The sequence below is a fragment of the Rhagoletis zephyria genome, unplaced genomic scaffold (assembly GCF_001687245.7).
Source record: "Rhagoletis zephyria isolate East Lansing unplaced genomic scaffold, Rhagoletis_zephyria_1.1 Rzeph_scaffold_01068, whole genome shotgun sequence".
NCBI classification, from domain to species: Eukaryota; Metazoa; Arthropoda; class Insecta; order Diptera; family Tephritidae; genus Rhagoletis; species Rhagoletis zephyria.
The window spans coordinates 27,073-53,526 of NW_016158152.1; the positions used below are offsets into that span (position 1 = coordinate 27,073).

The 26,454-nt window shown below is 33.7% G+C and overlaps 1 protein-coding gene across 1 annotated transcript in view; it reads left to right on the top strand.

Annotated features, from left to right (window-relative positions):
- Positions 1 to 1,055: 1,055 nt before the first annotated feature.
- Positions 1,056 to 26,454, top strand: part of LOC108362684 (calcium/calmodulin-dependent protein kinase kinase-like) — a 76,791-nt gene continuing 51,392 nt past the window's right edge. Inside the window, exons 1-3 of the mRNA XM_017615773.1 lie at positions 1,056 to 1,094; positions 1,282 to 1,515; positions 1,575 to 1,855. Of these exons, the coding sequence (XP_017471262.1) occupies positions 1,056 to 1,094; positions 1,282 to 1,515; positions 1,575 to 1,855 (554 nt within the window). The remainder of the gene's footprint in view (positions 1,095 to 1,281; positions 1,516 to 1,574; positions 1,856 to 26,454) is intronic.

Here is a 26,454-nt window from a genome sequence, read left to right on the forward strand (position 1 = left end):
AATTTGCGTTATTCGAAAAGGGGACATGGTTCCTCCCGTACAAATTTACTGTTTTATACTGCTTATCTCTAAAGGTGTTCAAGGTAGAGTACTGGGACTTGGTACTGGGGTATGTAAAATCAATTCTAAATTCATGGAAGAAGATTAGGGTTATAAGAAAAATGGGCGTGGCACTTCCAGTAAAAATTTACGTTTTCTTGCCACATATCCCTGGAAGTTTTTGTGGAAGAATACTGGAACTTGGTATGGAGTTGTGTATGCAAAATGTATCAATTGCTCATGGAAAAAATGTGAGTTATTAAAAAAGGAGGCATGTCGCCTCCCATACATACTAAAAACTTCTTAATACACATCTCTGGAAGGATAGAAAATCTCTCGAAGTATTTTAAATTTGTTATGGAGATTTATTTTATAAGTGCCGTAGTGACAGAATAAATTTCATTAAATGGAAAAGTGAAGCCGGGTTCGGCCTTATAATCTAAAGTTCTCTTGAGGCATTTGCTACAGTAATGAGAAATGGTATTTTATCAAGGCCAGGTTACTAAATTTCAGTTTGAAATATTAAAACCCGACGTGGCACCTCCAAGAAGGTTACACGTTCACGCGTCCTATACCTGGAACCATTTTAAGGTAAACTTAGAGGGATTGATATCTTTCGTATGCCTAGCGCGCAGACGAGATTTGATAATTTCATAGTGTTAGACGGCCTAAATACCTTAACTCGCATAAAAAATAACGAGCTATAACGAAATGGGCACAGAAATAAAATCTAACATCATTAAATTATTTTTCATATTTGTATAAAAGCGCGGGGTGAAACCTGCGGGTATAAGCTAGTTAAATATATATATATATTTTTTGGTTTTTATCTTGATTATACACTCCAAGTATGCTTTTTCAGAACGAACGCGGTCATTTTAATATGCGCGTAATTGAATTGAATATTTGCCAATATACAGTACTTTCGTTGACGTTTATAGTAAGATCAATTACGTTTCTGATTGAATTTAATATTTTTTCCCACAGTGTATGAACTTCCGAACAAAAAACTTGTAATGAAATGGAACATTATCTTCTTGCGGTTTAACTACCAAGTATAATTACGACGAATCCACAACCGTCTGATTCCTGTAAATCAAATATTACAATCCCCGCAACTGATCGTCACTTTAACAATTTTTCACCCTAATTTGACTCTACTGAATGATATTTAACAACTTTATTTTGTATTATATATTTTCACATTTGTAGCTCATTTATCCATATTTTTTATCGTTTTAGTATGTATATTGCGGGAAAGCTGCCGATATATGGTCTTTGGGAATAACGCTTTATGCACTTGTTTATGGAAACGTACCATTTATTGCAAACTCGATTCCAATTCTGTATGAAAAGATAAAAGCTGATCCGCTGGCTCTTAAAGACTCTCCAAGAATTAGTGAACAGCTAAAAGACTGTATTTTTAATATACTGAACAAAAATCCTTCCTTCAGGATTACATTGCAGCAGTTAAAGGTTTGTATGATTCTAGAGATCATAGCACCAGCCATTAATGTGTTTTAATATTAATTTAGGAACATACTTGGGTAACCAAAGAAGGAAGATACTCCCTTCCCAATGAGAGTGAGAATTGTTGCTTGCTGAAAGTTAGTGCAGAAGACATGAATTCTGTCGTGCAGAGTATTCCGAAATTAGACACTCTCATTTTAATAAAAACAATGCTTAAAAAACATTCATTTGGAAATCCGTACGGAAGCGAAGGTTTAGCACAATCAAAACCCTGTGGTATTGATCGTTTGGGCCACTTTACGCGGCCTGGGCGCTCAAATTCAGCACCAGGATCATATACCCAGTAGTAAGTATATACACAATGTGTACCTATAAATGTTTAAAAGATCAATAACGTACACAGCAGTATTCGGTTGAAAATTCTGGAAAAAAATTAAAACATAACATACGAATAAGCTGGCAAACCGTCCTCCTTTGAGGAGGATTGTCCTCCTCAAAAGTGATTTGTCCTCCTCAATATATTACGAAGAATTGATGACCTCCCCCTCCCCTTTTTGAAGTTGGTTAAAAATATTTGAGTTCTTTGTTAATTTTATGTGAATAAAGTGCAATTTATGAAACTTTAAAAAGTTTAGTTATTTATTTCAAACTGTACATAAAACTTGCAGAAATGTGTTTTAAAGAGCATATTATCTGAAGCGAATTTTCAATATTTTCAGGTAATATATCTTCAAAAGTATAACTCCACTCCAATATATATTCCTGAGTGCGCCCCTGGTGGTAATATTTGTGTGCAGGGATTTTTAATCTTGATAAAAGCATTTGTAAGATAGCTTACAACCGGTATATTCATTGCATTGGAGCGCATATATGCTTAAACAATTTTTGTTATTTATGGCCTTATAACAACTATATTCTGCAACAAGAATTAAGGTGAACTTAGCACAGTGCGTAGGCAACTGGCTGAGTCAGCTGGGGTCGTCGGATCGGTTCCCGCTAAAGAAGTCTGATGAGGAAATGTGGTGATTTCCGAAATAGCTATCACTTCTACCATTTTTTTAATTACTGTTGCTTTTCCACAATAGTTTCACATTAAAAACGGCCTCAAGCTCAATAAAAATTGTTGAGTTTTAGAAAATGTTATTTCACGGCCAAGTGCATAATCAAAAATAACACAGGCCCAGCGGCGGATGCAGAATTTTTTTGGGGAGGAGGCGGGCTTTCCGAGAAATTTTTCCACTTATACTTATTACTTTAAACGAGTAATTCTTGTGCATATATATATACATATATTTATTAGGACGATCCAAAATAACTAACCTAGCGAATTTATGGCCTTAAAATGACCTATTTACTGAGAAGGAAACTCTCCCATTTGGAAACATTTTTATTTAAATTTTAAAAGGTGTCGGTGACCATTTGAAATTTTCTATGTAAATAACATGTAAAAAAATTTGTTTTTATTAAAAATGTTATAAATCTTGAACCATTAAGAAAGTTATATAAGAGTGATACAAGTTTTTCCTGTGCATATTCTTGTAGGGCATTAATTCTCTAAAAAATGCCCCTGAAGTTGGTTGTCTTAGGGACGACTCAAGTAGCACAAAAGTCAAAAATACACCAAAATATTTTGTGTATTTTTTTCATCGGCGTGATATACATTTTCAATATAAAAAATATGCCATTTCTAAGGGCAGTTTTTGAACAGTTTATTTCGATTCAGTGTAAAGGTTATACCGCTTTTTCGGGCATTATTTACACCTACCGTCAATTTTTTTTTACTGATTTTCGGCATATATATTATGCCAGTGGTGTACATGTTTTCTTGCTTCTAGAACATAATATAAACTCCGTTGGTGTAAAATACGTATAGGTATTGGCTCAAATCATACGCCATAATGGTAAAGAATTTACATCATATTCTAGCATAAATATATTTTCATGAGTGTGAAGAGTGCAAAAGGATTCGGGGAATAAAATTTACTACTAATCAAATTTAAAATTAACTCAGACATAAAATTTACACCGAAGCTCTGTTTTAATCTGCGCGACTTGGAATTCTTTTTATAAATCTCAGCATTCCTTTTCGTAATATGCAGGCAAGAAAATCGCGAATATATATGATTGTGAGTTCCTAATTTAAAAACGAGGTACATTCTGTCGAGTGAATTTCGGTACTATCCCCTCTAAAACTCGAGCGCCTCAAAATTTATAAGGATTTGAAAATTTTTAAATAAATCTGGAAAAACTTATATTTTGAAAGCAATGATTTTTTCGCCATTATTAAATTTTTAAGAGATGCGCTGTTTAAAAAAGGTTGGAAAGTGGCATAGTTGAGCCAATGTACATAATGAAATTCTTAAATTAGTTAAATAATAGTCATACAGCTTTAATATGGCGTCCAGCAGAGTTTCAGTATTAGGCTAAGTTTACAACCTAACGTATTAGCGTAGCGAGAATACATAAAAATCGCTTCTTACCAACATTTACACAGTCTTTGATGTTTATCGCTGTGCAAGCAAATAAAAATTATGCAGTTTGTTAAATAAAGCTTTTTCTCATACTTAAAGCCCAAATAAATAAATATACATACATATGTACATATTTATATAATAAATTAAACATCTCTTCTCCTACTAAAACCAGAATAGCCCTGAATGATGTGAATGAAACCACCAATTTATCAAAACGGCAACACCGATAGCAGCTCTACTTGTGGTATGTATAATAAGCTCATATTAAAACAGGCAGTGTATTATGTACACACACACTAGCTTTGTTTCTTTACTTTCCTAGCAGATCATTATCAGGAAGAAGAATGGGAAGAATTACAGAATTACGCTCACAGCGAGTGAAATATAGAAAAAGTCAAGAAACGCAAACTAGCAGAAACTAGCTAGTAAACACCTGACCGATGCTATTGACAACTGAACATATGTATTTGCTGCGAATTTTTAATCGCATTTTATGTTTAAAAATTGTTCACAAATACTCAGGTTTTGCCACACTTTATCAAATTAAATAAATCGCCCATTTTTATCAAAAAATACAAAAATATGTAAAAGAAGCAAATCAAAGTAGCTGTGCCTAATCTGTCTAATGTTGGAGCAACAGCTGAATTTTTCACCGCATAACGTGAAAATTATGTGTTTCTTGTAATTTGCTTTTGTAATTTTTTACTTATATTCGGCTAACACTACCTTGTGTAAATGCGCCTATCTGTAAAGAAACAAAGCTACTGTGTGGTGTATTCAATATTCATTTTTTGGTGAATTCTTTGGTCCACTGTCAATTGCTCTCAGAATTTGTGATGTGCTGAGTCGCTACTTTTAAGTATTGATCGATACTCGGTACCGATTTAAAAAGTATCAAATACTTTCGATGCTCGGTACCGAAATCTTGGAATTTCTAATAAGAGCGCGCAACAGCCAAAAATCTGAGTTATATGTACACATACATATAATGTCAGCTATTAAAAATAAATAATATTGCCACCAGAACTATTGCAATTGGAAAGACGGTTGCGATAAGTAAAAGAAGGCGAGAGTGTGTTTTGCGACATCAGTATCAGGGTGAATTTAATAAGGTGGTGTAACCGACGTATCTGAATTTTTCGCCGTGGAGGACATTACATCAAAATTACGTGTTTGTTGTAGTTCATACTAATGACAGTATGAATATCTGCGTATAATTTGTAAGTGTAATTTTTTACTTATATACGGCTAACACCACCTTATTAAATTCGCCTTGATCATTATTGTGCAGATTTAATTGCCTGCCTTGTTCGACGCACACATTTAACTACATACATACAAACACATTGCTCATCTCTTGAGAAAGGACCGTCTTATTTGTACATTTTGGGTTTTTAGGCGATGTCTTATAAAATATCAATAATTTTTACCCCCAAAAGTAGCCTATGTCGAGATAGGTCCTTTTCCCTTTAAAGCCACATTTCATTGGATTCCCAAACAATATTTCAACGTTTAACTAGCCAAAGATGTATTTCAAGATGCCCCTATAATAGAATCTTAATTAAAATATAAAACAATTTCAAAAGAAACTGATTTTTTTTTTTAATTCAAAGTCAAACCATCTAAAGTGAATTAAGCTACTTGAATTGAATGGCACAGATATAATGACGAAAGCTTAGTGTGTCGAATCGGTATCGGGTACCGAAAAGGAAGTATTGGGTACCGAAATTTTTTTCAAGTATTGGGTACCGAGAATTCAGCACATCACTACTCAGAATGTCGCCTGAATAAATTTAATTACATTTGTTAACGTGGAGCTATTTGTGAACCAAATGAAAGAAGTGGCGCATTTTAGGAGCTGGTGTAGTTTTCGTACTAATCTCAATGAATAAATAGTACCAAAATGTTAAAGGTAGAATTTTTATTTGAAAGAAATACTGGTGGAATAACAAACACACCAAAACGTTCTTTTTTTATTCAATCTAATCAGATTTGTACCAAAATCCATAAATTTACACCAATTTATACACCAGTGTGCTACTTGAGGATTAAGAGTATTAAATATGATAATGATATTGCTGAACGAGGTATAGCATTGATACAAAATTATAGTCGAACTTTGACGAAGACTTTGAAGAACAAAAGCAATTAATTACTTTTGCAAGTAATACAATGAAAATTAAATAATTTAAAAATAAATAGTCAAAACTTGTTAATATATGGCGGTACTATAATTATGCGACGCAGTGTACTATTAACTTGCCTGACTTGTGTTTAGAGCAGCTTTGAATTGTTAATTTATTCGTTATTTATTGTTTAAAAAAATAAATAAATTTTTGTGTTTTCAATGTCGAGAATTTGTCCTGGAATTTTAAAAAATTCTGGTCACCTTACATAAGAACCAAGTGATATAGAATTAAAATTCTGGAAAGTAAAATTCTGGATTCAAAATTATTTTGGGCAAAAATTAATTTCACTTGTATGTATGTATGTCCCGGATTTTTCCAATTAATGGGGCTGTTCAGGATCTTGTGCACATGCTCTTGCAATAGCATATTCGGTGCTTTTGTAAATTCACTGCAATAAAATGCAAACGGTTGCCATCGGGGCCGTAGCCAGGATTTTTTTTCGGGGGTTCTGACAAAATATTTTCTTATTTTAACTGTTATTTCAACATAGATTGATTAAAGGGAAAATACTGATAAAAACAAAATATTTCACACAAACAGGGTTGAAGTTTTGAAATTCCTGCCCGTATTTTGTTTGTAAGTCAAATATTAGTGGCATTGCACGGCCGAGTAATCATAGTCAACTTATGTACCGTAATCGAAACAATTATTGCCGTACCAAATTTGGCAAGTTTTAAAATATTATTTTTATTATTTAATTTTGGTTAGTTTTTTATAGTTCATTCTTTAACAACATCCGTATAAATACAAGTTCAAAGGCAGTGCCACACGATTGGGTATTTGCCGAAATTTGGTGCAAATCGTACCTCAATTATGACAATTTGTTGAAATTTTTCAATAGAAGTTTGCTGCATTGTAACAATCTTTTGACTACAAAATAAAAATATTGGGACAATTTTACCAATACCAATATAAAAACAAGTAAGAAAGTCTAAGTTCGGGCTGAGCCGAACATTAAATACCCGGCGCAAGTATTAAATATATGTTTTTCACCTTTCCGAAAGCTACCGCTACATGGTAAACCGGGGTGTATCACTTTTGAGTAAATTAGCGTCCTTAAATTTCGAAATATTGAAGTTTCAAGCATTTCTGAAAATCACTGTTATATGAAAAGCGGTCGTAATTTTAGTTCGATTTCAATAATTTTCAACGTTTTGCTTCTATGCGGCAAGCGCAATAACCACACCGAGTTTGGCACAAATTGGTAGAACGGTTACCGAGATACATATATGTGATCACAAGTAGGCGGTGCCACGCCCATTTTTCAAAATTTTATCATAAACGTATTTCTTGGTAAAGAATTGTTGCAAGCATCAATTTTGAATAAATTAGCTTCAATAATTACTGATTTATCGAAGATTTCGTATTTCTCTAAATTACCGTTTTATGGGATGTGGGCGTGGTTATTGTAGGATTTTAAAAATTTTCGGCTATTTCGTATGTTATACCAAGGTTAACAACTGTGCCAAGTTTGGAAGCAATTGGTGCAGCGGTTACCAAGATATACACATGTAACCATAAGTGGGCGTGGCTACGTCCATTTTCCAAAAATTTATAATATTCTTATTTTTCGTCTAAAACTTATTGTAAATATCAATTTTGAGTGAATAATCTTCAGTAGTTACTAAAATATCGCAGTTTTCGTATTTCTGAAAATTACCGTTATATGGGAGGTAGGCGTGGTTATTGTCCGATTTTGCCCATTTTCAATACCATACGTCCTCCGCCCGAAAGAAGTACACGTACCAAGTTTCGTTAAGATATCTTAATTTTTACTCGAGTTATCGTGTGCACAGACGGACGGACGGACGGACGGACGGACGGACAGACAGTCACCGCTTAATCGATTTCTCTTTTCATTCTGATCATTTATGTATACATTTGTCTATATCTATCTCGATTCGTTTTGCCTGTTACAAACAACCGTTATGTGAACAAAGTTATAATACCCTTGTGCACAAGTGCGCTCGGGTATAATAATAGGTTAATATAAAAATGCACAAATCTGTACAAATGTAGCAATCGAGTGAGTGTCATTTAAAAATTTATGCAATTTAAAAAAATATCAATAAATCTTCGTAAAAACTTCGAGTTTTTAATCAGATTCTGGGTATGGAGTTTTGTAGCTCATTGAATTCTAGTAGAACAAAGTACATGTTTCAAATGGCTAAAAGTTAGGGTTGATTTTTTTGAATTTGAAAAAAGCTTGAAATTTTGTACGAAAGTTTGTTGAATGTTTTTTAGTATTGCAAAAAGTTGGAACTATATTTTTATAAAAAAAAATAACCAAAATTAAATAACTGCAAAAATAATATGTTAAAACTTGGCAAAAAGTGGTTCGGCTATAATTTTTTGACCACTGTATGTACTTTTGTATATATTTAATTGGGCATGCACATTATACAACGGAGACCATATTAACCAACTTAATATAAAGGATAATTTTTTTTTTAAATGATTTGGGAATACGTACATACAACTTGTATGACAAAAGTACCTTACCCACATCGTAATTTAAATCAAGTATTTTATATTATTTAATTGCCCAATTTCCAATGCTCTAGCGAAAAATGAAGCCAAATCCTTTTCAAGGACTTCGACGAAGCCAGCACACAGTGGTTCAAAATTGGAATTTAATGTTCATAATCCACCGGAGTCTTCCCTTTTCAACCAATTTTTACTAAAAAGCAAAAAAAAAGACTTATTTTGGTGAACATCTTTTTATAACATTTCAAATTTTTTTTTTGTGTATTTTTTTTTTGTTTTGAAAGAACCATAAAATTTTTTGCAACTAGTTTTTGTTATTAAAAATTTATTAACTGGAACAGGAGAATACATTTTCTTCAAAATTGCTACTTTTTCTGCAGTTTGCACAGAAAAATTCAATATGATCAAATAAAAATTCAGATATGAGGCTCAACTGGTCTCTTGCAAATATTGGAAGCTTTCACAAAAAAAAAATATATATTAATCAAATGAAGTGAAAACTGAAGGCTTCAGTGAATTATGAACACTAAATGCCAGTTTTGAACCACTGTGCAGAAGGGGGTTTATTGTTCGCTTTCAGTGAAACTGGAAACTCAGCGAGCAACACGATCCTGAGCACAACTTTTCCTGTGCTTTATAGATTGTACAAAGATAACCGATTAAAGCGAAACCCTCAAGTGGGATGCGAAACAAACTCGGGAAGGTTTTCATTATATTTAATAAGGGATATTTTTATTTTTCATATTCTGCGTTTAAAAGTTTACCTCTGAAAAATGCAGAGCCGATTTAAAGGACAGTTTAAGAAATAAAGGCAAAAAGGCGTCCTTTATTTTGAAAAAAATTATAAAGGACAGGGTGTTAAAATAAAGGACTGTCCTTTAAAATAAAGGGCGGATTGTCACCATAATTATACATAACGGTAAGTACTAGGGATGTAAATTTTACGTTGTTTACAATCCCGAGATTTTCGGGATGTCATTCTCACAATACCCAGATTAGTCCCGGGATTTAGATGTTCATTACTTTTCAACAACCCAAATCGAAAAAAATGCTTATATATAGTTTGAGAAGCTCACCCACCACAAAATAAGTAATAAATGGGTTTGAAACCTACTGTATTATTTAAAGTGGCATTTTTATTTTTTCTCTCTGACGTCAGAATTTATTTTTAAGAACTTTGTAATTTCAAACATATGAAATAAGAAAGGAAATTTCTTTGGAATTTAAAAAAAATTTAAAATTTCGCATAAATCACTTGATTCGGTTTACAACTATAAAAGAAATATAATTTGAGCAATTTTATAAAATTCGAAGTTTTACAAGAGTTATTGTTATTAACTTTTTTTTGACGAATTCAGTAATTATTTATTATCCACTGATTCATGGCATGTATATTGCTGATTTTTTCCACGATAATAGTTAATTAGACAAATAATCATTATTTTGTATAAAATTTTAAATTTTGTTTTAATTTTTTATAAACAAGTGGATATAATTATTACTTCTCGATCAGATTTTTTAATAGTTTACATTGAATATCAATCCTTATTCTATAAGACATTATTCAAAAGAAAAAAAACACGGATTATTATTTTTTTCGCTCCTGCCACGGGAGCTTTCATGTCGCATGCCGCGCGGACCAGAGAGCGCAAAAAAAAATAAAATTTATTTATAAACATAAGCATAGATTATTTAGTACAATCTTTTTAAAGTTGTATACATAAATAACATGCATATTTATATATGTACGTATGCATGTATATATGCATGGATTTTGTTTTTACAGATAAAAATAAATAAAAAGATAGTATAATCGTTTGTGCCGCAGAAACAAAAAACAACTATGCACTTTTTAACATCCCCAAATTAGTTTGCAACTTGTAGCAGTTATGCTGTGTACCTGAACGAAATATAATCCTTGGTGAAAAAATGTATTTGTGGATTGTTGTTCTTGGACATATGTACATATGTATGTGTATGTACATATATGTAGATATGGGGAAATTTGCGTAAAGAAAGAATAGAGGCCGGTCCACATACCTACAACTTTGGCGTTGCGTTGGCGTCGAATTTCAATGCAGCCGTGCACATAGCCAAAATTTGGCAACGCCAACAGAAATCAGAAAGATCGCGTTCGTCGGTCGTCAGCTGTTGCAAGTAGATAAAATTATGATAAACATTTTTGCCTTTTATCAAATGAGGACAAGAAATATCATTTTCATTCAATTATTGATATTAAATATTAATGTATCTATCGGTAATATGTTAATTTAGTGGCCAAAGCATTCTCTGCCAAGCTTCATTTTAGAAAGCATATTTTTAACGTGCGTACGCAACGCCAAAGTTGTAGGTATGTGGACCGGCCTCTATTGTTTGTTTACGCAAATTTCCCATATCTACATATACATATACATACATACATATGTACATATCGTCACTAGACACGAATAAAGGCGCAAGCTCAAACGTTGACCGCGTAAAAAGGCGTTTGAAGAAAACTTCTGCGAAGAAAGACTCTTAATATAGTTGACGGCGAAGGAAGACGCGTTAAAATATTTGACGGCGAAGAAGGACGCGTAAACTTATTTTCGCACCCAACTATGTTTGCGGGTGTAACGGTATGTAAATACCCCAAAGAGATTTAAGAAATGATGCCGTCGAAACACTAGCGCGACTTTATTCGTGTCTAGTGACGATATGTTCTTCAACAACAATTCACAAATATATTTTTTCATCAATAATATATTTCGTTCAGGTATACAGCATAACTGCTCCAAGTAGCAAACTATTTTGGGGGTGTTAAAAAGTGCTTAGATGTTTTTTTCTGCGGCACAAACGATTATACTATCCTCTTTCTTTATTTTTTTCTGTAAAGGCAAAATCCATACATGTTATGTTTATAAATAAATTTTATTTTTTTTGCGCTCTCTGGTTGCATCACGCTCGCTGCGAGACCGCGCGGCACGCGGCATGAGGGCAAAAGCACCCGTGGCAGGAGCGCAAAAATTAATAACTACAGACTCGGTGCAAGTTTCCGTTTTTTTTTCTTTTAAGTAATGTATTACAGAATAAGGATTGATATTCCATGTAAACAATTGAAAAATCTGATCGAGAAGTAATAAATATTTCCATTTGTTTTAAAAAAATTGTTAAAAAATTTAAAATTTTATGCAAAATAATGATTATTTGAAAAATTTAAACAATCAGGCTAAAGCGTGTCTAATTAGCTATTATTGTGGAAAAAATCAGCGAGTTACATGCTAAGAATCAGTGGATTATAAATAATTACTGAATTTACCAAAAAAGTTCATAAAATTCTTGTAAAAATCCGAACTTTTCCAAATTGTTCAAATTATATTTTTTTATGGTTGTAAACCGAATAAAGTGATTTGTGCGAAAAAATCTTGACCGTCCAATTTTGGGTGGAACACTTGAGAGATTTTCACTCACGTGTAAACATACATATGCGTACGGTAAAGTATAAAAGTACGTTACATAAAAATATGATCTCAATTACAGCTCCTTAGCTATCAAATTTGTTGTGCTTGTTATTCTCACAACTCAATAAGTTAAGTTTCTTCTTTGTGCCATCGTGATCACCTTTTTTGCTATACATATTAGCAATTTAAATATATTTTAACTTATTATTTTATTAAAAATACCTCTAGAAACCCCTTGTATCCATTTGTGTTTACTTTTACATTTCACATTCCTCCTCTTCTTCGAAATTATAATCTAAACTAAAGTTAGGCTGGAGACCGAAAAGTTATGGGGTTAAGCTGAGATTATTTTATAATTATAATTTTGTATGGCTAATCTCTTTTTCTAATTACAATAATTAGATATGTATGATTGGTAAAATATATTACTATATACCTGTGACTCAAGGGTGTTAAAATATCTTGAAAACGCCGCATCAATTACTTTTTCTGAGCTTGGAGTTGTAGTCCCTTGTGGCGGACTTACCGGTGCTATGCCGGCTGTTGTGCTGACTTACCGGTGCTACTCTGGTAACCGGCGGTTGTTGTGGTAACCGGTGGTTGACTCCCCGGTGTTGGCGACTTGACTCACCGGTCCTATGCCCGTTGTGGCGGACTTATCGGTGCTGTTAATTTGCCGGTGCTATGCCGGCTGTTGTGATTTTGCTGAAAATGGAAAGGGACGTGCTCAGTAGTATGGGAATATTTAATATGGAATTTGTTGTTGACTTACGTTTACCACTACCTCCAAATTTGTAAACCCAATCCACTTATCACATGTATTTCGTGTGATATACCGCGTTTTGAAAAGTTCCCGTGCGTAGATGGTACTTTTCCCAAACGCGTTTATAAATTAGCACTTTTCGCCAGCAATCAGAAACACCAATGGCCGACTATGGGGTTGCCAGCAGGTTTATATATCCTTGCCAATTGCGCAGTTTCATTTGATGGCCTGTTAGAGATGCTGCAGTGTTATCGATATGTCATGCAGTCCGATTGGGTTTATTTGTGTTTTCTTAAATTTTATAAGCAAGTAAGGTTGATTTTGAAATTTACATAACCGATTTACGCGATGTAAATGTAGATCAGGGCGTCAAAACTTATTAATTTGTTATTTCTATTTCAGGAAACCTAATGTTACATTTTATTTACTGTCTTTATCGACTATTGTTGAAAAGCTTAGTTTGAGAGAATGCTAACAAGGCTCTACCTATGCTAAGTATTCTGAAAATCGGAAGGAATGATATCGGAAACTTTTGAGAAAAAATTAATAATTGCTTGTTAGGAAAAGGGAAAATGATTTTGTTAAAAAGTTTTAGTTATACTGAGCGCTGCATGACATATCGATTTTTGGGCCACGGGGCCAGCTCTATATCACGCGCAATTCGGTAACGGGAGTCTCGCGTGATTTTTGTAACGGCAGTTTCGCGGAAATTTTATAACAGCAGTTCGCGCCACCAATGAGATCCTGTCACGTAATAGTCCTATAGTGTGGCTTGTCTAAAAGGTGTAGTCTTCTCTTTTCCGCTTTTGCCCTTTTTATGTCCTGGCCGCAATGTTCCCTGTCGTGGCAACCACGCCAAGAATTGTCAAGATGGCAGAGTCTCATTGGCAGTTTTAGCGTTGCCGTACGCTCTGGACAATATTAAATGGTGAATTTTTCTGCCACGTTACCGGGTGCACTATACGCCGAAGAATAAAATATTTAGATTTCTGTGCGGCAAACAGTAACCCATAACAAACCTGCTTCACTTCACGACTCGTCACAGAAGTGAACAGGAAGGGTTAACTGTCTTCGCAAGGCGTCCGGCCAGAGATTAGGTGGTAAAATCAGAAGAACGTGGGGAACGACTCACCCCTGAGATATAGAGTCTCAACAAAAAAGAAGTCTTTAGCCGGGAAAAAAAAGAAAGAAAATACCACCCCTTAGTTACTTCAGGTGGCAGTTAGGGTTCGTCCGACTCAGTATGGTAGTCTAATAAGTTAGGTTTGATGTTACGAAAATACCGAAGTCAACGCATTTACTATATTCCGCGTCAGTATTCGCTTGAGTTTTGTAGGTTTTCTTTTAGAAATATAATCTATGGTTCTGCTTCATCTGCCGCTTAGTTTACGTTGAACTCATGAATACATATAAAATACCTAGAGTCCGACCGATTAATCGGCATCGGCATTGGCTAGTATCGGCACAAAATTGAGCATCGGCATCGGCATCGGCCTTTTTTCGCCGATTCTTTGCCGATTCTTTGGAATTTCTTTTCAAATCTTCAGGTGAAGCGACAGACAACATTAAAAATGATTTGCAGAGGGCTCACAAAAATGTTTTTTTTTTTTGTTGAAGGTGTTTCACGTTTTTTCCATACAAAAGTATGTGCGACAATTTTCTTTTATATGGAGAACACTGCCAGCAAAAAAAAATTGCCAAAAATTAACGGGATTTTATACAGCTTGAAGCTTGCACTTCATTATACTAGAATAAAATGGTCTACAAAACTGCATACCAAAATTCTGATTATAAAGTTTGAAATTTTGGTGAAAATAAGCAGAATTTTCAAATTTTTGTACAAAGTTTGAAATCTGAATTTATATGGTGCTTGTTGTATACCAGCTAGACTTTTATAAAAAAAAAATAATAAACATTAACTAAAAAAGACAAAGTCGGTCAAAATATCGCAATTCTTTTATTTTGTGGACCACTATATGTATGTACATATATACCTAGCATATAAGTTCTTTTGCATTGAGTGCAAAAGAGTGTATTTTAGTACAAAACTAAATGAAATTTTATGTTCCTAAATATTTTTTGCTTAGCACCATAAAAAAAGTCTTTTATGTAATGTACATAAATGTGATATATGTACGTATATTTTTACACGTACATATGTATGTATGTACATATATGTGTATGTAATGTTTCATAACAAGCCAATTAATTCAATTATTTCTTTTCTTTTGTTTTTGTTTAAACTCCGTGAAATGAACTGATTTGATGAATTAATACATTTATTTGTAATTTTTTATGGAATCGGCATGGGTATCGGCATCGGCATCGGCCGATTCGTTCCCCATAAGCCGATTAATCGGCATCGACATCGGTACCTGAAAAAAAATTGGAATCGGTCGGACTCTAAAAATACCATCTTTTGTTTGCAAAATAGCAAGCTTAATTTATTTGTTCGGCATTTCCTCTTACTCTCGTCTTCTCTCTGTTCAATACTGTATTATACCTGCAGTACGGGGGAGCGACTACAGAACTGATGAGTCGGTAACTACCTGATAAACTCATTTTCACATTTCACAAATTTATATATGTATATGTACATACGTACGTATGTACATTAGACTGCATCACCAAAAAAAGTTGCGGTTTTTCCGCCGGGATTAAAAAATTTATTATATTTTAAGTTAAGTTAAGTTAAAAATTAAGTTTTTTATGAATAAAAATAGTTTCTTAAAGAACTTTTTGAAAAAAGTCCCCTCAGATGACAAATTAGATTAAGCTTAAAAAATCGGCTTACAAATATTTAAAAATCTTTTCAACGGAACCGTAAGAATGAGGTTTTGATGCTGTTTTTTTACTTATTTCAAAGATTGATTTACGAAAAACTTGAATAACTGGGCCAAAAATCTTCTGATTTAGACTTATGGGATCTCAGTAGAAAAGTATTTTCCACTGGTTTTTTTTCTGGCCAAAAAAAACGTCATTCGTTTCCCGTCTTGTTTTTTCGAATACCAACACATCTTAATTCAACGTTCATCCTACCTTTCTCTTCCATCCTTTGAATGAGTTTATTAGCAAAAGGGTGAGAAAATACCTTTCCATTGACACCTCTTAAGTGTAAATCGGAAGAGTTTAGGTTCAGTTTTTCAATTTTTTCCTATACCAATCTTTGAAAAAAAATTAAAAAACAGCATCAAAAATTTCATCATTACGATTCCGTTCAAAATTTTTTATTTATTTTTTTTTAATATTTTTATGCAGATATTTTAAGCTTAAACCGCTTTGTCATTTGAGGAGAATTTTTCAAAAAAAAATCTTTAAGAAACTATTTTTATTCATATTTATTCCATTTTTGGAGGTATTTTCAAATGGGTCCAGCTCACTTAAAATCTTAATATTTTTCCGAAATATTTTGGTGGACGTCTTAAAATATAATAGATTTTATAATTCCAGTGGAAAAATAGTAGATTTTTTTTTGTATGGGGAGTGATGCAGTCTAATTTACATATGTACATATATGCATGAGGTCATTTGGTTATACGTACAACTATGGTCAGAGATTTAGCACCAAAATTCACAGTTATATGTTTTTACAACATATGTTCATTTATTTATTTTTACTAATTTTCTTTTAAAATATAATTCAATCTACAACAGAAACAGCATAAATAAAAGTTTGAAATCAAAAATTAATCAAACTTTTTTAGTGTAATAATGTAGAAGTCTCAAATAGCTAAAGAATACCCTTTATTTTTTAGAATTTCTTTCGTGGAGGTTGTTGCGAAAATTGTTTGTTCAGTGAAATCCAATCAACGCAGACATAATGCTTTGACGGCGTTAGGAAAACCTTACAAACATATCGCGCAAAAAAGATGTACTAATAAAATANAACTGATGAGTCGGTAACTACCTGATAAACTCATTTTCACATTTCACAAATTTATATATGTATATGTACATACGTACGTATGTACATTAGACTGCATCACCAAAAAAAGTTGCGGTTTTTCCGCCGGGATTAAAAAATTTATTATATTTTAAGTTAAGTTAAGTTAAAAATTAAGTTTTTTATGAATAAAAATAGTTTCTTAAAGAACTTTTTGAAAAAAGTCCCCTCAGATGACAAATTAGATTAAGCTTAAAAAATCGGCTTACAAATATTTAAAAATCTTTTCAACGGAACCGTAAGAATGAGGTTTTGATGCTGTTTTTTTACTTATTTCAAAGATTGATTTACGAAAAACTTGAATAACTGGGCCAAAAATCTTCTGATTTAGACTTATGGGATCTCAGTAGAAAAGTATTTTCCACTGGTTTTTTTTCTGGCCAAAAAAAACGTCATTCGTTTCCCGTCTTGTTTTTTCGAATACCAACACATCTTAATTCAACGTTCATCCTACCTTTCTCTTCCATCCTTTGAATGAGTTTATTAGCAAAAGGGTGAGAAAATACCTTTCCATTGACACCTCTTAAGTGTAAATCGGAAGAGTTTAGGTTCAGTTTTTCAATTTTTTCCTATACCAATCTTTGAAAAAAAATTAAAAAACAGCATCAAAAATTTCATCATTACGATTCCGTTCAAAATTTTTTATTTATTTTTTTTTAATATTTTTATGCAGATATTTTAAGCTTAAACCGCTTTGTCATTTGAGGAGAATTTTTCAAAAAAAAATCTTTAAGAAACTATTTTTATTCATATTTATTCCATTTTTGGAGGTATTTTCAAATGGGTCCAGCTCACTTAAAATCTTAATATTTTTCCGAAATATTTTGGTGGACGTCTTAAAATATAATAGATTTTATAATTCCAGTGGAAAAATAGTAGATTTTTTTTTGTATGGGGAGTGATGCAGTCTAATTTACATATGTACATATATGCATGAGGTCATTTGGTTATACGTACAACTATGGTCAGAGATTTAGCACCAAAATTCACAGTTATATGTTTTTACAACATATGTTCATTTATTTATTTTTACTAATTTTCTTTTAAAATATAATTCAATCTACAACAGAAACAGCATAAATAAAAGTTTGAAATCAAAAATTAATCAAACTTTTTTAGTGTAATAATGTAGAAGTCTCAAATAGCTAAAGAATACCCTTTATTTTTTAGAATTTCTTTCGTGGAGGTTGTTGCGAAAATTGTTTGTTCAGTGAAATCCAATCAACGCAGACATAATGCTTTGACGGCGTTAGGAAAACCTTACAAACATATCGCGCAAAAAAGATGTACTAATAAAATATTTATTCGAGAAATTTTTGTGGGCAGCCCAAAAAATATATGTTTTAATTTCAATATCAAAGTTTTAAACCAAACAAAAATCTCCATAAAATCCCCACATCCCCAAACGAAAAAATCTATCCCCAAATGGTTTCATAAATCCCCAAAATGGGGCGAAATCCCTACATCTGGCAACTCTGNCTCTTAAGTGTAAATCGGAAGAGTTTAGGTTCAGTTTTTCAATTTTTTCCTATACCAATCTTTGAAAAAAAATTAAAAAACAGCATCAAAAATTTCATCATTACGATTCCGTTCAAAATTTTTTATTTATTTTTTTTTAATATTTTTATGCAGATATTTTAAGCTTAAACCGCTTTGTCATTTGAGGAGAATTTTTCAAAAAAAAATCTTTAAGAAACTATTTTTATTCATATTTATTCCATTTTTGGAGGTATTTTCAAATGGGTCCAGCTCACTTAAAATCTTAATATTTTTCCGAAATATTTTGGTGGACGTCTTAAAATATAATAGATTTTATAATTCCAGTGGAAAAATAGTAGATTTTTTTTTGTATGGGGAGTGATGCAGTCTAATTTACATATGTACATATATGCATGAGGTCATTTGGTTATACGTACAACTATGGTCAGAGATTTAGCACCAAAATTCACAGTTATATGTTTTTACAACATATGTTCATTTATTTATTTTTACTAATTTTCTTTTAAAATATAATTCAATCTACAACAGAAACAGCATAAATAAAAGTTTGAAATCAAAAATTAATCAAACTTTTTTAGTGTAATAATGTAGAAGTCTCAAATAGCTAAAGAATACCCTTTATTTTTTAGAATTTCTTTCGTGGAGGTTGTTGCGAAAATTGTTTGTTCAGTGAAATCCAATCAACGCAGACATAATGCTTTGACGGCGTTAGGAAAACCTTACAAACATATCGCGCAAAAAAGATGTACTAATAAAATATTTATTCGAGAAATTTTTGTGGGCAGCCCAAAAAATATATGTTTTAATTTCAATATCAAAGTTTTAAACCAAACAAAAATCTCCATAAAATCCCCACATCCCCAAACGAAAAAATCTATCCCCAAATGGTTTCATAAATCCCCAAAATGGGGCGAAATCCCTACATCTGGCAACTCTGATTACCGACCGACTACTTGCAGTATATTTCAGCGATTACTTTTACAAGGCAATGTCCTAGGCGGTAGTCATCATCGGCTGTCTCTGCACTACCGGGAGTCACTAAGATAGTCACTTACGTGATTTATGGGCGCCCTCTGTTGTAGTTTTTCGCTATTCTGCTTCCGACTGGTTCGACTCTGCACTATCATATGCACTACCACGGGTTAATATAGTAGCTACTTACCAAGGAGTAGGTGCAGTAGCGGTTCAAAATTAGCGATTGACTCCAGCAGTACTGGAGGGATATCACCCATACATATGTATATATATCAGTGGTATGCTTGTATGTAAGTATGTTTATTTATAACAAAGAGCTTTCATAAATTCTATATCAACGAAGATTTTATCAATTTCAACTTTCTTCTTGATCTCGTATTCTCTCTGTGCAATATTGTATTACATCTTCCATAAATACATATTTATATATGTGGCAACGCTGCCACTTACTCACAAGTTCGAAAGTGTGCGGTAGAGTCTCTCATTGTATTTTAAGCCTCTCAAAATTTATGTTGTCTGTCGGTGACACAGTTAACGAGACTCGAAATGTAATTGCTCTAGGTCACACCATACTACGGCAAACAACTTGTCTTTCTTCTGAGATCACACCTCAAAGGGCTCACACGCGCATTCGGACTTACATTGCACTAATTAACTGAATAAATATTAATTATCCAAAATAAAAGTAGTTTTTGATTTAATTGGTTATTGTTCTACGCGATATACCAAAACGCTACATTGGTGACCCCGACCAAAAGTTGCAAATTTCGTAATTTTTGATAATTTTCTTTATCCACGTACATCGGTAACAAGAGACGAGCTTAAGTTCTCCAGGTGGAGCACAACGATCCCGTGAAGAATCTAGCCTCTGCGTCTGGGTATATTTTTTTGCAAACTTTCATGTATTTCAACGTAGCACAGGCAGTTAGACCGCCATGAATGAAGACGCCCCACAGACAAGCAATGAGGCAGGTTCGTCTACGCAAATGACGCAATCGGTACCAAACACTGTGACCGCGCGCCTCCATTTTCCGCCGAGCGCCCTGCATTATGGTTCGCGCAACTAGAATCGCCATTTAGGATTTGATCCGTTTCCAGCGAAAACGATATGTTCCTCCATGCAGTATCGCTCATAGACACACAGTCCGCAGCGGAGGTAGAGGATATAATTCTACCCCTCATCAACGACGCCATACACTATTATAAACTATTGCAACTTTTAGATGGCGAACAAATTGGTGATCGTACACCATCACAATTTTTTCGCCACTTGCGCAGCCTTTGTCCTGATGTACCAGACAACGTTATCAAAGCGAGATGGCAGTCTCAACTGTCACCACAGACACGTGCTTGCTTAGCAGCGAAGCCATCGTTCGCTGTGCCAGCTCAACAGTTAGCTGATGCTCAAGATAAAGACGAAGAGCTACAACAACTTATCGCTTCACCTAATACGACGCTTCAGTTAAAAAGGCTGAGTTTTCCAGAGCACAACGCGAGCTTATACTGCGATGCATCATCAGGCACAGTGCGGCCCTTCGTTGATGCGCCGCTAAGAAGAGCAGTATTCGACTCGCTGCATTCTCTCTCATATCCAGGTGTACGATGTTCACATAAACTTCAGATCAATCGTTACGTTTGGCCAGGCATTAATAAAGATTGTCGCGAATGGGCGAGGTCGTGTATTGAATGCCAGGGGAATAAAATCCAACGCCATATTATTACGAATCCTGCGCGATTCCAGTTACCTTCTCAGCGCTTTGAGCATATCCACGTCGATTTAATTGCGCTACCATGTTCAAAAGGGTTTCGACAATGCCTAACCATAATCGATCGCTTCACACGCTTTCCAGCGGCGATTCCATTGGAAAATGGCAATACGGAAACGATTGCGCGTGCGATTGTTTATCACTGGATATCCAGATATGGCGTTCCACTCAGAATAACGTCGTATCGCGGTGAACAGTTCGAGTCTGCTTTGTTTCGCCAACTCTCACAATTGTTCGCCATCAGTCATTTAAAGACCACACCGTACCATCAGGCCAACGGACTCGTTGAACGCCTGCACAGGCAATTGAAGTCAGCATTGCTGTGCCATAACGAAAGCTGGTACGATGCACTACCAGTAGTGCTTATGGGTCTACGCGCTTCTTGGAAAAACGACTTATCTACGACGCCTTCAGAATTGGTGTACGGCGAGCCGATTAGACTCTCCGGCGAATTCATTAACCCTGCAAATAAGGACCAGCATATCCCCGGTTTGCTCAAGTACTTAAAAAATCATTTCCATAACCTGGCACCAGCCGAAACGTCTCGGCATGGAAAGCGTTCTATGTTTCGTTTCAGGGAATTGGACAGTTGCTCTCACGTATTAATTCGCCAAGGACAAATTGGACCATCATTCTCATCTCCATATCAAGGTCCCGGCACGCTAAACATTTCAACGTGGAAATTCAAGGCCAACGTACGCCGGTGTCCGTGGATCGACTCAAACCTGTTTATGAAATACATGACGAGCCGCCAGCTGATGTTTCACTTCAAGAGCCTACTACAAGCCGTGTAACACGTCACGTGCGTTTCGCACCTGACATTTGAAATCCGCTTAATTACCATCGAGTAAAACCATTTATTTGTTTTAGAACTTGTAAAATTTTTAATGTCTTTGAATTTTGAAAAATGTTTAACATGTATGTAGATACTAAAAAAGGCAAAGGGAGGCATGTGGCAATGCGGCCACTTACTCACAAGTTCGAAAGTGTACGGTAGAGTCTCTCATTGTATTTTAAGCCTCTCAAAATTTATGTTGTCTGTCGGTGACACAGTTAACGAGACTCGAAATGTAATTGCTCTAGGTCACACCATACTACGGCAAACAACTTATCTTTCTTCTGAGATAACACCTCAAAGGGCTCACACGCGCATTCGAACTTACATTGCACTAATTAACTGCATAAATATTAATTATCCAAAATAAAAGTAGCTTTTGATTTAATTGGTTATTGTTCTACGCGATATACCAAAACGCTACATACATATATACCCTGCAGTGAAACCCCAAACTAGTCAGGAAAAATACTAGTTTACAACTAGAATTACCTGACTGAACCGAACTAGTTCGAAAATGACCAGACTTGTACCAAGTACATACAAAACGATTTATTCCTGCCCGGTTTTATTTGACTTCGACATTTTAATACAACAAAGTACAAAAAATATTATAACTTTTGTTTGGGTATATTGTAAATCATTAAACCGAATACCAGACCTGTTAAATAGTGATAAATTATCATAATGGTTAATAATAAAAACATGTTTTTTGGATAATCGTGCAATGATTAAATATCAATATTAGCACCATTTGAATGATTAAAAAATAATTAAAAATCTTTAACTAAGTCATTAATACAATTATTTGATTAATTTCAATTATCAATCAACTAGCCAAGCTATAGACAAAAATTAATAACGTCGCCTTAGAGTGTAAACCTGCTAACGACCAAAAAACATATTTTAATGTAGGGGCAAAAAACTAAATATATCTTTATTTCTTAGTCTAAGGGGCAATTCCTACATATAGTTTGTTAATCGCGCGACGTTCTATGGCCCAAATCCAGAACGAATGAAAAAAATTACGTTTTTATGGTTTTATTGGCGAATTTCTAACTTAGCAGGTTTTAGTTTTTGTATTTTCAAAATTGAAGTGGATTTAGCAGGTTTTTTGTATGAATAAAATTGTTTCTATTTTATTTTTTGTGATTACGAGCTCAATTGAAATGTTAATTAAAATAGTATTCCATAGATAAAACAATTATATATATATAAGAAAATACAACAGATTTATTCTTCCGTTTATTGCAACAAAAATAGGCTGTTTGTAAAACATATATTAGTAACTATACGTGAAGTATTCCTCTTTCAAATTAATAGTACAAAGACCACATATAAGATAATTTAAGTACGAACTCAATAATGCCAGAAAGTATGATACATATTATTCAATCATGAGGTAAATTGTTGTAGTAGGCGTGATAATCTTCAGGAAGTAATCGTTTGAAATACTAGAGATCTCATACTTTCTGCGAGCAATCGTACGCCTACTCTCGTATAAATTCGGAAGGTGAGAAAACGGCAAGGAAACAGCTACTTGGGATTTTCTTTGCGGCATTACTTCCCATTCGTTGGAGAATCTTAGTTTGAAATGTATGTCGCCACTAGGTGTATACCGTAGGGCTCGTATATCAGTTACTTTAGCAACATCTTTGCCGCGACCGGGACGAATGCTAATAAAGAATTGAACTGTGTTAAAGCTTTTAAAGAACGTGTAGCTAAGATAAGTTACGTCATATGGTTTTGGATTTTTTCTACCTGATCTACATACTTCAATGTATTCTGGAGGAACATGGATATCTCTTTTCTTAAGTGGTCGTTCGATAGTGGTATGGATACAATCAGCTTCCATTTGGGTATTGTCTACTTCAAGAAACTTTTGCTCAATAATGATATTGTTATTTATAGCTGTGGATAACAAAGCATTAGTCATAATACTGTTTCGGTTTTGATATGTGCATTCGTCGCTATAAAAAATTACTGTAAGTTGCTCCCCGGAACTATTATTTGGTACTACATTTTTTTCTATCAAATCTACCCACACGCTGGAAAACTCTTCTGCATTTAATCTTCCTTCTGTTTCGTTCCACAAGTAACAATAATTTCCTTGAGATATAAAAAATTAAAGCTTATTCGCTGGCTATTACCTTGGCTTAAACGCATAAAGTAATACTCTAAGATAGAACAATAATCGAGCGAAAGAAGTTGGATTTAGCAGTTGAATTTGAACTCATTGTACTTAGCAGCTTTACTCATCAAAAAATTTTTTACAATTATATTTTTATATTGGCGTTGTTTTCGTTTGCCAACTGCGGAATCGCCTACTCCTTCGAACTGCATCAAAAGGTCAATTTTGCCAAAAAACGGATTTAGCAGGCTTACACTCTAAGCCGACGATAATATTTAATAACCGCACGAATTATTCACTTATTTTATTCTTATCCAAATCTCAAATTTTAAGCGTTAATTATTACTTTTATAAAATTTTAAAAAGAAAGGACTGAAATGTGCAAAGTTAATGAATTTAATTTAATTTAATTTAATAAAAACTTATTTTCACTCGAGAACGAACTAAAGTATTTATTTTATTTTTGACAAAAATGTATTCTTTTGCATATTTAATATTATTATAAAAGATAAAAATATAGTATTTATTGTACCTGCAAGTTTCTACTTTTAATAACATTTAATGAAAAATGCATTTAAATTTATGTTCGAAAGTGTGAAATATTTATGTATTTATTTTTCCTTTTAATTAATACTCTAAAAATTTAACACTAAATATTGGCAAATCGAAGGCTGCTAAATAAAAATGTGTAATGTATTAAAGTGTACTTAATAAAACGTTTTTTAATGTATATTCATGAATTTGTTTTATTTTTTGACTCCCAAAGTAGTGATTTCGGTCCATAATTAGGCTAGTATTTTTTTGCCTATTTTGAACTACACTCAGAAAAAGGTTTAGTTATAATTAATCATTGTTGAGCAAATATAAACAATGCTTTGGTTGATACAAGTTTTCAATAAATTTTGTGAACTTGCTGTAGACTTGAATCAGCTAACCGTTTATTATTGGAAAAATGTTTCAGTTTGACACAAATAAAAATTTACTCGATGGTTGTTGTGTTTACTTTCTTCTTTTATTTGCATATATTAAGCATAAAAAATACATACATATTTACATAAATAGCTACTAGTGTATATAATACATATGTATATGGTGGTAAGAATTTCCTAAAAAGAAACGATGACACATGAAGGGTCGTCCCAAAACCCAGGTCAATATCTACTGGAAGTGCTAGTTTAAGTATACTGCTTTGCTTTTTCCTTGGCTAAATAGATACTTTCAAATTATAATCCACATGAACTATATATTCACTGAGAAACCCCGGTTGGCATCAAACTTTATATTTTTAAACAAGTAACTTTTAGCAAAAAAAACCGACTTCAACTCTCAAATAAAAAAATATATATATCTCATGATCCACTGATTGGATCTTAACCAGATTAGTATGGGACCACCTCTGAGACACTACCTTTCCGATGCAAAAAGAATTATCGGTTAACGTGGTCCAAAGTTATGCGGTAACACACATAAAAATAAAAAATAAAAATATTCCGACGAACGGATAACCTCCTCCTCTTTCGGAAGTCGGTTAATAACAATGCGCACACCGAAACAACTCGCGGCGATGGAGAAACTGAAACTGAGATAAACAAGTCTGGGCATGTCGTAGCACACACGTTACTCGCATGTTCCGTATATGCACCAGACATTGGCAAAGGGTGCTGTTTTTGTGACTTTAAGCCTACTCACGTTAAAAACGGAGGATGAACGAACACCACCGCAAAGCGTGCTGTCTTGCAAATACAGCCACCACAAGTGAACGATGCTTATAACAGCTCATACTGATATTGACTTCGGCAAATCTGTACTCCGAATGATCGTGCACGAAACCAGCAACCGCGGCAGTTGAACGGCTCCGAAAACATGAGAGTCATCATTTGTTGCAGAAGTCGTTTGACTTGTTTCTGAAAATCATCTGACTTGTTGCTGAAAGCCATTTGACTTGTTGCTGAAAATCATCTGACTTGTTGCTGAAAGCCATTTGACTTGTTGCTGAAAATCATCTGACTTGTTGCTGAAATGCAATGCGCTCGTGTTCAGTCATCCTCTAATTTCGTTTAGGTATCGATACTACTAAGCCAACGCCGCTGCTCAGTCATACAAAGCAGCGGTATTGAATGAGTATGAACAATTGACGATCAACCGATGCCATTCCCTGATATGCACCATCATCGTGAATGAATACAACAAAACATATTGTGCGGTACCGAAACTGTTATTCGTATCGATACTAAAGTGTGTTGCCTGTATATGTACGTACATGCATGCATGATTCCTGTGAGGTACAAGCAGGGATGGAAGTTCAAAATTTCAAAATGTGCCTAATGGTCTTAAAAAATTGTGCCGAAAAGAATTTGAAAGTGCCACAAAATTAAATTTCTATTATAATAATTATTTCTTAAAATAAAAATTATTTATTAACTAAATTATTACAGTAAATCA